Genomic DNA, 13,644 nt, shown 5'->3' with positions numbered 1-13,644 from the left:
TTCACGACAAACTTAAGAAACTTTTGTATAATAAAGATTTATTATGAATTATTACAATGTCTCTTTCTATACAATTCGTTATCCAAGAGCTATGAGCTAGTTAATAGTGTACTTAAGAGGCAAAGGATTGCCTAGAGAAGTCTAAGAGGTAGGAGGACTAAAGGTCCTAAAAGATTCGACTGGTTCCTCTTAGCTGTAGACTCGAACTGATTTTTGGGGCTGCACGTTTGGGGTTCTTACCTTCAAAGTGCAGCGTCAAACATTACATTATATGGTAACATTTGCGGGTCCCAATGGTCAAATGCGTCATTGTTCTAGAACATTCGACTGCCGTCGAAGTGCATTTGCCACGTGTCGGGACTTAGCCTTGGCGACAGTGTGAACGAGCTGCGTCTGGCGCTTCGTATTACACTTAGGAATTTGTCGCTTTTAGGAGTATTTCTCCTTTACAATGAGGCTATTGATATTTTAATATAATTATGATAGATTTAGATTTATTAATTATGTCCTCAAATGATAATAATATTAATAATATTAATTATATAATGCTTATTGTAGCAATGAGTTATGTATGTTTATTCTATGTACATAACACCTCACTATTTAACATTTTTCCATTTTACACCTCTTTCTGCTACAACTAGCATGTAAACACTTCTCCACTCCAAAATGGCGGATGAGTCTCATTTTTCGTATTCATCTATTGGTAACGTACCATTTCATGTTGGCACTACATGATATTGACCAATCAGCGCTCTCATATACCATCATCCTGAGCGCTATAGTCAACTAACACGAATCTCCTATATGCCGCCGTTAGAAAAACACCCTGTATATACTGTCAAGGCACTACCTTATCTTATACAGCAAGTTTAGCCACCCTAACCTCAAAATTATTTTCAAACTACTTTATCTATATGAATTTATACATGTCATGAATTGAGAATTATTTTACTTTAAAAAAATTTGCAAAAGCTTTAAAATAAAACCATAAACATCAAAATCCGTTAATGCAAGCTTGATTTATCATATTCTCTGATTTCGTTTATGTCAAAAAATGATAAAAATTACTAGAAATATCTGTAGCATTTTATTCCCCTAGAATGTCTGTAGCATTTTATTTCCCTAAAAATGTGTGTAGCATCTTATTCCACTAGAAACGTCTGTAGCATCTAATTCCCCTAGAAAAGTCTGTGTCGTCTATTTCCCCGAGAAATGTCTGTCTCGCCCTAAAGTTAGTTGCTATAATATCAACAACAAAACCGGCCATGCATAGCCATAGAGTATAGCTCGATGTGAACTGTCAAATCAAATCGATATAATCGATATAACTAATTCGGCGAATACTGACCCACACAGCACCAAGACGTTCGTACAACGTCTTGAAGACGTCTTATTCTGTAACTGGATGTCTTAAGGAAGCTCGAAATGACGTATGAAGGAAGTTTTTAAGACGTCTTATGCGCCACTTTCCCATGTCTTAACGACGTCATATAGGAAGTCTTACAGGACGTCTAATATTGTCAGAACAAAGACTGAAATATAGATCCTAAAAAAGACGTCATTAAGACTTTATTTTCTACGGTACTTTTGGGTTTACTATAAATGAGAATTGATCAGCTCAATATAATAAACTCTGGTGAAATACCACCAATCATGAATTTAGCTCGACTTTAGAGAAACACCCTGTATGTATATATATAGTTCCCGCCACATATACAACTCTATGATTTAAAGAGTATATAGTGCATGCAACGGGAACTATACATCTTTTAGTTGGATTGACTACATCCAGGATTGGTAATGTTTAACCAGAGCTTATTAAATTAAAGCTTGCCGTACCCATTCTACAAAAAGATAGCATATTTACAAACGTACAATATAATTTTATTACAAAACTAAACCATATTTCATGTATTCTTATATTATAAAATATTAACAGGATAATCATAATAAAATATCTTTAGCAGCCATAAAATGATTTTCCATTTCTCAAATATTTATATTAAAAATAGTAACAAAACAATGTTTTAAATTAACAAGCTTTTAAATTAACAAACTTTTAAAGTAGAAACATTTAAAGTAATACTTTGTAATATATAAGCAGGTTATACGACTTTGTTAGCTGTACACTCCATATCTTTTTTTATTTGATATCTTACTCGATCACCCGCATGCCTGAGCCATCCCTTTATGCAATTGTCAATTTGGCTCTTTGTCGTTTTAAATTGCTTCATGATTACATCTGAAAAAACAATTAAAAATATATTACTATTAAACCATAAAATATAATGTAGTCGACATAATTATTGTATAGTTAATTTACCAGATATTCCTTTAACGATTAAATAATCAGATAATTTTATTGTTTTCTTTAAACCGGTCCAAGAATATTTAATAGCTACATTATCACTCATTATCAAACGCAGACAATTCCTAACAGCAGTGTCAGAATTTACCCCACCTAAGGTACTGATTTTCTCTTTCTAAAAATTGAAATTTAATTATCAATATGTACTGTTACATTGTTTGAACTTTATATACTTACGTAAGAATTAAAAACGTTATTGTCTGTCTTCGTATGTTCTCCCAATCCTTCAACTTTAGCTATAGTCATTAATGGAAAATCAGGTAAGATTGAAAAATCAGGCTCATATCTTTGAATGCTGTGTGTCAATGTATAAGATTTCATGAGTTCAGATAACTCATTTAATTTCCTTATTATAATCTGATTTTCATTTCTACACGAGGCTAATAATGTAGGAAGAACAAAGTACATTTATTTTAAATTTTTCAACAATTTTGAGTAGAAAGTTATTCACTTACTGCAACAAGAAAATTTTTTAGATGAACTTGTATCTTCTGAATTAAAATCTATTGGAAAATGTTCATGATCTAAATCTGGTTCAGTGACAGTTATTCCATTATTAATCTTTTCTCCGGTTTGAAAAATATTAGACTCTTCATCGTCTGTATTATATTGCTCTAATTGATTATCAGTTTGCGAATCTAATAAATACAATGTTCAATATAGAGTATTTTTTATAATAATAAAAGTAACTTAAATTATTGTAAATAATTAATATCAATAAATAAATATAAGTAATATTATACCTTTGGTCATATCATTGTTAAAAATATCATTAACATATTCAGGTTTTAAATGAAAACTTGGTGGATTAGGAATAGTGTCGTTTTCATTAAAATCTGGAATACAAATTTTAATATTCAAATGTGTATAATTAACAATTGCTTATAGGCATGTAGGAAGCAATACAAACCATATGCAACATCAACTGATTTGTTTGAGGAAAAGTTTTTATTATGTTTCTTTGAAATATCTGGAGGTTTTGATGAAGTAATATAACCTCCAAAGTTATTATTTTTTGTCACGTTGTAATTGACTCTTTCTACTTTTAAAACTTTAGGTACTTGTTTGTATCTTTTTGCTAAATATAAATTTATTTTATTAAATATTAAAAGTAGATTTTATTGTTTAAAAAAATATAGTGCACTGGTACACATATTACATACGTTTTACTTCATCGGTACGCAAATGTGTAGGTAGCATTTCACATAATACTGAAAATTACTAATTTTTACTATAGGGCAATACTAGTAAATTATTAGTAAAATAATAATAAAATAACATATATTACGTACTTGACTTTCTTTTATTTTTATTTTCCTCTTTGTGATGCATGACTATAAAAACACTGGTACCTAAGAAACATGTAAAAGAGAAATAATATAATTATGTTCCTCTTCAAATGTTATGTAAAAACATTTGCATTTAACGAAATCTATCAACCATTCATTTAATTCTAATCTTTCTTTCACTTCAAAAATACCCACTAATGTAGACTGACAAGGATAATCATTAATACCTCCAACTATTTTAAATGTTCGTCCAACGAGTGTTACTAAGCCATTTTTATATTTTATTTCTTTAATTATTGCAAAAGAACCATCTTTCATTATACAACAATTATCGTTATTGCTCGTACTAATTATAAAATTTTTATATTTTATGACATAATCACCATTTTTCTTTTTAATTATTTGTGGAAGAGTATAATTACTTTCCTGGTTTATACATTTTATTTGACTCAGCTCTGTTAATCTGTTATTCAATTGTGAAAGTGGTTTCTCGGATTTTCTTATTAATTTTTTTAATGGATTAAAATAACTTTCATATGGGAATGCACTAAAATCATCTAAAGGCCCATATTTTAAAGCGTCCTGTGATAAATGTATAAGATTATGTACATTATATACAATATTTTCTTTTCCATACAATGTAGACATATGCAAAGTAAAATATTTCAACAACTCTTTAGCATATCTATTTGCTGTAAAATATTTAACTGGGTCACATAATATTCTTAAAGCACAATTTAAAGAATTAAAATGTATATACTTATTATTAGGTAAAATGCCTCTTAATACAATAGGTCCGAGATAAAGTAAAAATAATCTAAATTCCTGTGCTTTCCACATATCAATGTCACTGAAATCTCTACATTTCCTTGCAAATTCTGATGGTGTAAATCTTTTAATAATATGTAAAGAAGTAGAAATCTGTTGAATTTGAGTAGGTGATAAGATTTTGGCATCAATCCACAATTTTATTAATCGTTTCATCACTCCCAGACAGACCATGTGCATATAATCTAATGGGAACTGTGAAACCATACCTAAAGAAAGTGCTTCAAATGGAGAAGTATCATTATGATGTTGAATTTGAGTTTTCTTCAAAAAACTCTCATCCGTCCTAAGCTCTGCTTCCAGATTTAAAAATACTGTTCGTGATTTTATACGTTCACCTTTAACACAGCATTTACCACATCCATAAAAGGCATTATAATTTTTGGTACAGGTTACAAAACATCTGGCTGGGGTATCACAGATTACTGCTCTAATTTTAAGTTTACGACTCACATTATTTAATAAGAATCCATCTGCAGAAAGCTTTTTGTATTCATTAGAAAATTCATGCAAGAACTCATCAACCGATTTAGGCTTTTCTTTTGAATAATGGGCACCAATAAAAAATGGTTTATTAAAGTTTTTGTCATAAATTTTACCTAATATTGTCCACATTTGACCTTTTGCACTATTGTATAAAGATACGCCATCTATGTGTATGTCAATAATAATATCAGTTAAATTATTACAATGGATTGAAGCTGCTAGCTCCTGCTTTAAACATTTGTCTAAACCATAATGCAGATAATATTGATTATACGATAGATGTTTTATTGTGTTAGTTCTCGGAGTTTTTACAAGAGTTCTGCAATCTCTAGGAAGATCCATATGTTCTGCTGATATTAATATTTTCAATAAATCATTTACAGCATTTTGATATATATCTAAGAAACAACCCATTTTCTTAAAGATTCAGTTAAATTTGGCTTGTCAACAGAGCTTGGTTCTTCATATGTTGATGAAATGTCTATAATATTGATTTCAGTTGAATAATCCTTGTCATTTCTATTTTCCAACAAATGCGGAGTATTGTTTATATATAAGTTTGAGGTATTATTACACATTTCTATATTATTTAAATTATTCTCTAGTAGTTGAGCATTCTGAGCATTTAGATAATCATTTGCATGAATCTGATGGTTCTGTTCTATTTGTAACAATTGACGATTTCTTTGTGACTTTGACAACAAGAAAAATGGTTTCTTCGGTGGCATTGTTCTTTAACTTATTTAAATATAATGTAATTATATATTACAGTATATATAAAGAAATAAATCTACTTGAAAATTATCAAAATTAATATCACATATGTTTATCAATATGAGATTTCGTTATAAATATATGAATTAATAATGCTTAAAAATCTGTTCACTTATAACTGCCATCAGTACCTATATACCAGCCTTTCCAATCTATTATGTTATGTTACATTTATATATAACAGAATTTTAGTAGTTAATATTGGAAGTTAATAAAAGAACATGGCTTTAGAAGCCTAAAATATAAAAATTATAGAAAGTAAAATATTGTAGCAACTTACACCTTTATATATATATATATATATATATATTGTCCTTTATCTTCTTAACCGGTTTTAAAACACCGATGTCCAAATCAAATAATACTGTATCCTGAATTTTTGACAGCCAAAAATAACATACAAGTGTGCAAGGCAATTAATATATTTTAATTATTAGCAGTAGAGATAAAATATTTCTTATTAGTGAAATATGGATTACCAATTTATTTTTTAATATATTAGAGAATATTTATTAAAATTTGTCAAATTACAAAACGATACCACACACATAGGTCATGTTCCAGAATTCTTTGCCAGTACTGTAAGTATTTACGTTTTTGTCTGCAATAATGAAGTATTAAAAGAAGATAGAATATAATATTCTCCGTACTGACAGTGAATTTTGAAACATATGCACGGCCATTAGACAACATTATTTACGCGGGCTTTTTAAAAATCTAATGCGCGATCATGGAAACCTCTTCAATTAGATGCCCACAGGTTTTCTTATGAAAAGCCCGTCTACAGTACAGGCGTCTACAAACAACATATGAGAGACATCTGTGAGAATTCATGCAACAGATCTGCCATAGACGTCTTTTCAAAGACACCTTAACAAAGACGTCGATCGGACGTCTATAAGATCTTTGTGCTGTGTGGGAATTAATGTAATGAGAAGTTTTGTGCTTTTGTGTATTTATGGTATTTAATGCAGTGAGGTTATTCATTGTGTGGTGATAACGAATATGTTATCTTTTCAAAATCACAAATAAATTCAATAAATAATGACAGTAAGAGTCATCCATTATTAGATAAGTAAAACATAATATTTTATAATACAGGAGGTTATATACTTTATGGATTTTTTTTTTCAGATTCAATTAAAGTAAAACATTTCTATTTTCATTACTGAGGACAAAGTTGACCAAATTAACTGAGATTAATGTTTACAACATTGCCAATGTGAGAAGTTTACTTTCAACATATTAATGTGAATCAGTCATTATCAGGAATATATTAATTCACAGAAACTGATGAGGTAATTGGAAATCATATAATATACTTTGAGGCATTCAAATTATTAATAATATGGATGTTTTATTTCTGTTATTATTAAACTCTTATCAATACCAAATCTTCAAAAGACTGATTCCCCTTTCGGACAGTTTTTCAGATCACAATATAACATTTCTATTACTACGATAGGAAAATATTAGATTAATATTTGCCAATTATTCTTCGATATTAAATTATATTATAAAAGAATATCAAAAACAAATGTTAATCTACATGTCCCTAATCAGAGTAAAAAAAAATTATTGTTCTCCTGAAAAATTTTCCAAATTTGGGATATGACCTTTTAGAAAATTAGTGTCAATATTCTGTTAATAAATAACAGCTAATTACTTGTGATCTTATAAAATAAATAGAACGATATGTATTTTTATGTAAAAATAAATGTTTTGCAAATGAACTGTAGTCTGTTAATAAGTCAAGCGAACACCTGGTTTAATTGATAACAATTAATAAAAATAATAGTGCCAGCAATCGCATTAGCTGAGGAAATCAAAATGCAAAGGTAATAAGATGTTTAAATATAAGAAATTTGGATTGCAAAAATATGTTTTTATCTGTTATTAAAGTGAAATTGATGGTTTAGAAATTGACATGATTTTGCAAAGATCACATTCCACACACACCATCTTAAAACATTTAACCATCAGTTTGGCTACAAGGCTATAAACATATCTTTTTAACTCTACATGTTGAATGGGTTAACTGTAGAAACATCTTTGAGTTGCAAATACAAATGCTTGACGAATAATGTATAATAAGTTCAACGGTTGTCAAAGAATATATTAAATACAATATTTAACCTTTAGAACGGCGGGGTTTTGACGACATTTTTACCCTTTGAAAAGCAGCAATATTAATTTATATTTGTTTATATTAAGTCCCAAAAAACAGCAATCTGAAATAGCGTCTTATATAAGACGTTCCGGCGGCTAACATTAGAGAAAATTTTAAAATTGTTGAAATTTAAAATTAATTTGTATATAGGGGTTTTTGGGAGTGGAGAAGACGATAATAATAATAATTTTTATTTCTACCCCTAGAAACTACCCTTTTTGCACTGGGACCGTTTTTCTTATTTTCTTATGCATTTCATTATTATGGTAGATGCAATTTTGTGTGATATACATGGGAGCATGGTGTAAGGGCTTGTCTACACGATCAAAGAAATGTGCCAAATTTCTGTGACACAGTCCAAAGTTACTAGAAAGTTACTAGACTTTGATTGTTTAAACACTTAACTGTGACGAAAAAGTGGGATACAAAACTTGGATTCTGGAATTGCGCATTAAGCGCAAAAATGTATAGTTTATGTTAGGTTTTTATCATACCTATATTCATATTTACCAAATGCATTTAAATATTCTTAATAATTGAATATCAGTTTATTATAGTGTGTATAGAAGAGTAAAGATTAAATAGATGGATAAAAAAATAAAGAAAAAGTTAATGAAATTAATTTTTATCTGTTCATTAATTGAAAATACTACAGAAGAGGAAAATATATTATTGCGGGAAGAAATAAGAAAACATAGTCGTCGTGCAACTTGGACGAAAAGATGGATTTTACGCCGAACTGAAAAATTAATGGGAACAATTAATATGGCTCACTTAGAATTAAGATTGGAAGATGAAAAATCATTTGAAGGCTTTTTTAGATTACGAATTGATTTATTCGATCACCTTTTACAATTGATAGGTCCATTTATACAAAGGAAAAATACTATAATGCGGGACTGTGTTTCACCGAAAGAGAGGCTCTCAATAACTTTACGTTTTTTAACAACTGGAGAAAGCTACAGGAGTCTCGAATATTCCACCAGATTTTCGCTGTCGACAATATCACTAATTGTTCCTGAAACATGCTCCATTATCTATCTAGTCCTACGCAAAAAATATTTAAATGTATATGTATAATAAAGAATTAATTTAAAGGTAAAAGTTAATTTATGACAGTACTTATACTCATTTAGCAATTACTTTTTATAGACACCAAATACAAATGAAGAATGGGCAGATGTTGCCAATAGATATTTTCAATTATGGAATTTTCCTCATTGCATTGGTGCTATGGACGGTAGACATATTGAATTTAAAGCACCACTTAAAGATGGATCATTATATTACAATTATAAGGGTACTAATAGTATTGTATTATTAGCTATTGTTAATGCCAATTATGAATTTATATATGTTAATGTTGGCGTTAATGGAAGAGTCAGCGATGGAGGAGTTTTTCGGGAAAGTGATATTTCAAATTTATTAAAAAACATAGAAAACCCTCTGAACATTCCATGTGAAAACCCTTTACCTGGAATGAATGAGCCATTGCCCTATGTATTGTTAGCAGATAATGCTTTTCCATTACATAAAAACATTTTAAAACCTTATTCTACATGCAATTTAACCCAAGAAGAACGTGTTTTTAATTACAGACTTAGTCGGGGAAGACGAGTAGTGGAAAGTAGTTTTGGAATATTAGCAAGTCGATTTAGAGTTCTTTTAACACCAATATACTTGCCAGTTAAAAAAGTAGAAATTATTACATTAGCATGTTGTGCTTTGCACAATTTTATAAGTCGTGAAAATAACACATTTTTTCATGATTCAATAGGTTCAATGCAAAATATAAGAGTTAGACCAATTATAGATGTAGAAATAAGTGATGAAAATAATTTAGAGGGGATTCATGTTCGAAATGCATTTAAAAATTATTTCAATACTATTGGAGCTATTGAATGGCAAGACAGAGCAACGCATTTTGGCTATATTAACTAATTTAATTTATGTGGTATTTAATTTTATAGATTTTCTAAACATTTTTAAAAATGATTAACAGTATTCTATAAAAAATCTTACTTTATTGCGTATTTAATACATATAACAATTTATCTACTTATAAAACTTTTATTGGCTGTCTTAATTATAATCTTAGACTTATCAACTTTTTTTGGCAAACAAAAATATTTTAAGTGTAAAAACATTAATAAATTCTTTCTTCTGGAAAACAAGTTAACATTTATTATTATGAATAAGAACTAGTATAAATATATATACTAGTAAACTGTATGGAAATATTTAATATTTAAACATTATAAAAAAACCGTTTTTTAAATATTTAATTAATTTTTTCATTCATCACTATCATCATCATCCACCAGTGCCATTATCCCTCGTTGTAACCTTCTCAATTTTTTTTTATTCTTTTTACGTAATTCAGCTTCTAAAAATTTTATCCAATAATGTAATCCATCTTCATTTTTATCTTCATTAGAACATAATTTCTTTATACCATCTAATGCATTGTCCCAAAAAGGTTGCCTTTGTTTTAAAATTTCTGATATATCTTCTGTTTTCCTTTTTTTTTTCTTAACATTCATTTCATCAGTAATTGTGGTAGATGCTGAAGAAGGTGGTGTCAAACAATTGCGAAACTCAGCTTTTTCATCTATAAAAATATGAAATATTAATTGCATAGGATAAGCATTTTTATATGGTTTATATAAAAAGAATCATAAAGATTTACTACTCAAATCATTGTCATCATCTATTTGTAATGTAATATCTGCTAATTCTAAATCCTCTGTGGAGGAAGAATTTATAAGATCCGTTAGACTTGTATTCCCTTTTATGTACTTGGGTTCTACATTTTCCTGAAAATATCTTGGTATTATATATAAGCAATTGAAATATGAATAGAATAGAGCTTATAATTAAAAATAGGAAAATTACTCTGAAACTTACCTTTAAAGAAGAGTTTCCTTTTCTAGCTGCCACGTGTTTTTCTAAGAAAGACATGGAATCATATAGCCACCACGTTGGTTTATAAATCTCATCACTTGAAGCACCGCTACATTTAGATTGTTTAACTTTATTTATTTGTTCTAAGAACTGCGTACGTAAGCCATTAAGTTTCTTCTTAATTATGTCCACTGTTATTTTCTCATTTGTTATTTGTTCATAAGATTTACTTATAATTTGTAATGCTTTGTCACGTAGAACTCTGTTATGATAATCTTTTGATTTAATAACATATAGACATGGATGCTGTTCATATAGCATTATTAATGTCTTTATATTTTCTTTGTTATTATTCATTTTCTGCAAATTTAAAATTATGTTAATACGCGAAGAAAACACAAAAGATAAATTATTACCTGTTGCACTCTCTGGTAGGTTATGTGTTTAAACAAAATTACATAAATTTATGTAATATGTATAGCTATTCACACATTTGAGTTAAAGCGCTACCTATATTCATCCAAGAACAACTAAAAACTGTGTCACAGAAATTTGGCACATTTCTTTGATCGTGTAGACAAGCCCTAAGGCAGATTGTTTCATGACATACGTCGCATTCAAATCTGGAACGGCGTTTTTTATTCGATATTGAACAAAGTTTACACACACGTTGGAGAATCTTTGATGAATCTTCACTGATAATTAGAACAGCAAAATGTCGACCACTCAATCGTAGATTGCTTGATTGGATGGAAGATGAATGACGATTGGAATCAATACCGAGCATATTCCTTACTACTTCCAATCGAAATTTTGGAAAAGAAAGTGGAATGTCCGCTCGCTGATTATATAACGTGTGAGCATTTGCCAGAGATAGATCTACCAAATGGAAAACAAATTTTCTATACCACTTCATGGACTTTCTAGTGGTTTCCGTCAAAGACAATTGCCTATCTATATTGTCGACTGCCCCCATGTTCTGATTATATTCTAAAATGCACGTAAGTTTTATGATATTTTCCCCAGTTTTCCAGTCTTTTTTGACGGTACAGCTAAATCCAAGTTTATGCACGGTAGTTATCATATAAACCTCTTTCTTGTCCATCCATTTCAAAATAAGCCACACATAATTGTGAGCAACTTCTACATGACCTTTGTTCAATTTGGCATTCAATTTCGGTACGCTTTTCCGATTTTTTCGCAGTGTACCATACATTTCTTTATCCTTATCATGTAAGAATTCAGCTAATTGAGGAGATGAATACCATTTATCAATATACATATATTACATGACCTTTGTGAAAATACGGCTCAAGGAAATGAGCTACTATATATCTCCGGAAATCCCCAAACCACATTTTTTGAAATCAATAGTGGAACCTGTGTAGACTATGAAATCAAATAGAAATCCAGATTTGCAATCAACAAGTTCAAACACTTTGATTCCAAAGCGGTTCTTTTTCAAAGGAAGATATTGCTTGAACATTAGTCATCCTTTCCACAACACTAAGCTTTCGTCAAAGCATAAATTCTTCCCCGGAAATGTAGTACGTGAAAATTTGACTCGAAGATCATCGATTACAGGTTTCACATTTTTCAATGGATGATTTCCCAAATCGTCGTTATTTGCGAAATGCAAAAAGCGCAGGATTTGTAAATACCTATTTCGACACATTACAGTGTTGGAAATGGGAGTTGATAATAAAGGATCTGTACTCCAATAGTTTTCCAATTTACTCTTTCGAACATGAATCATATTGATCGTAAGAGCTAAGAAAACTCGCAGCTCATTGACCGTCACTGGTTCCCAAGCCTTCATATTCAAACGATAAGGTTCAGGATTTTGTTCCTGATATAAATTCGTTTGAGATTTCATCATTTCGAAGAGAGAATGGTCAAAAAAGAGCTCAAAATAATCAAGAGGTAGGTTGCAACATCTGACAGAATCATGAACCTAAAAATGAGCCGGTGAACTCCTTTATTGAAGGATAAAAGAATCTATCATATTTGATATCAGAAGAGTATGTACCCGTATCATAATCATCTTCATTGATCTCTATTATAGCCTACTCACCACCAGAAGAATCTGGCTCTAATTCGTTACTAGACCAAATTATGGTTTCTTCGGTGTTAGCTATTATTTTTAGGAATAAACGTATAAAGTAAATTAGTACTAAGCTAGTAGTAGCCGATAGCCGATATAAAATATTTAGATAAAAGATCTAAACGTAAAGCATAAAGCAAGTAGAGAAGATTTTTGAGCATAAGTAGTATTAGCGCAGAAGACTTATTACCAGCGAGAAGAGTTATGCAACAATGGCCATCTGTTAGCGAAATATGAATTACTTCAGAGAGGTACTAACTGAATGTCCCAAGAACCCCACGCATGCAAGTAAAAATTTTTCGTGACCGTCTTATATAAGGCTTTCCGCCGCTCCAAAAGTTAATATCTTAAAAAACCTGCTGGATATTAGGCCATAAGTCTCTAGAGAAAAATCAAACTGTATTTTTATTGTTTATTATCCAGTTTATGCAGTTTTTAAATTTGTTACTGAAGTGTAGTAGTAATGAGCAAAATCAGTCTTGGTCTTGCAGTCTTGGTCTTGGTCTTGTAATAATTTTAAACCAAGACCAAGACCAAGACCATATGTACAAGAACAAGATTAAATACAAGACTCTCGCAACAGAATCTTACAATATTTTCTTTAATTATAACTTCAACGTCACATCTTATAGCTTGTTTACAAATAAAATTATTGTTGATATTTGTGAATCAGGATGATTTGTTACTTAATATATTACGATGTTTGTATATTACAAAA

General features: G+C 29.7%; 4 protein-coding genes across 6 annotated transcripts; 1 reads left to right on the top strand and 3 right to left on the bottom strand.

Moving 5' to 3' along the window:
- Positions 1–1,984: 1,984 nt before the first annotated feature.
- Positions 1,985–3,828, bottom strand: LOC136774417 (uncharacterized). Its single transcript, XM_066728696.1, has 8 exons — positions 3,664–3,828; positions 3,535–3,582; positions 3,282–3,449; positions 3,115–3,207; positions 2,827–3,009; positions 2,549–2,751; positions 2,327–2,486; positions 1,985–2,245 (listed from the first exon to the last, which is right to left on the bottom strand). The coding sequence occupies exons 1-8, from the start codon at positions 3,701–3,703 to the stop codon at positions 2,109–2,111; spliced, it is 1,032 nt and encodes a 343-aa protein (XP_066584793.1). The 5' UTR covers positions 3,704–3,828; the 3' UTR covers positions 1,985–2,108.
- Positions 3,829–8,683: 4,855 nt separating this feature from the next.
- Positions 8,684–9,859, top strand: LOC136774659 (putative nuclease HARBI1). The gene is made up of 2 exons (XM_066729075.1): positions 8,684–8,986; positions 9,071–9,859. Exons 1-2 carry the CDS (start codon positions 8,684–8,686, stop codon positions 9,857–9,859), a joined length of 1,092 nt encoding a protein of 363 aa, XP_066585172.1.
- LOC136774257 (uncharacterized) lies at positions 9,173–11,787 on the bottom strand. Of its 3 annotated transcripts, XM_066728434.1 has the most exons (5): positions 11,239–11,711; positions 10,826–11,182; positions 10,608–10,734; positions 10,374–10,529; positions 9,173–10,304 (listed from the first exon to the last, which is right to left on the bottom strand). In XM_066728434.1, exons 2-5 carry the CDS (start codon positions 11,177–11,179, stop codon positions 10,213–10,215), a joined length of 729 nt encoding a protein of 242 aa, XP_066584531.1. In that variant the 5' UTR covers positions 11,180–11,182; positions 11,239–11,711; the 3' UTR covers positions 9,173–10,212. The 3 variants fall into 3 exon arrangements, with proteins under 3 accessions (XP_066584531.1, XP_066584530.1, XP_066584529.1); XM_066728433.1 differs by having other exon boundaries at positions 9,173–10,529; positions 10,611–10,734; positions 11,239–11,787; XM_066728432.1 differs by having other exon boundaries at positions 9,173–10,529; positions 11,239–11,785.
- Positions 11,339–12,701, bottom strand: LOC136774658 (piggyBac transposable element-derived protein 4-like). Its single transcript, XM_066729074.1, has 3 exons — positions 12,374–12,701; positions 11,492–12,067; positions 11,339–11,445 (listed from the first exon to the last, which is right to left on the bottom strand). Exons 1-3 carry the CDS (start codon positions 12,699–12,701, stop codon positions 11,339–11,341), a joined length of 1,011 nt encoding a protein of 336 aa, XP_066585171.1.
- Positions 12,702–13,644: the final 943 nt, after the last annotated feature.

Source organism: Prorops nasuta, unplaced genomic scaffold (assembly GCF_024137725.1).
Source record: "Prorops nasuta isolate Cenicafe-Biocafe unplaced genomic scaffold, Cenicafe_Pnas_1.2 PNAS00006, whole genome shotgun sequence".
NCBI lineage: Eukaryota > Metazoa > Arthropoda > Insecta > Hymenoptera > Bethylidae > Prorops > Prorops nasuta.
The sequence above is the reverse complement of the archived record's forward strand: the minus strand, read 5'-3'. Positions and strand labels throughout refer to the sequence as shown.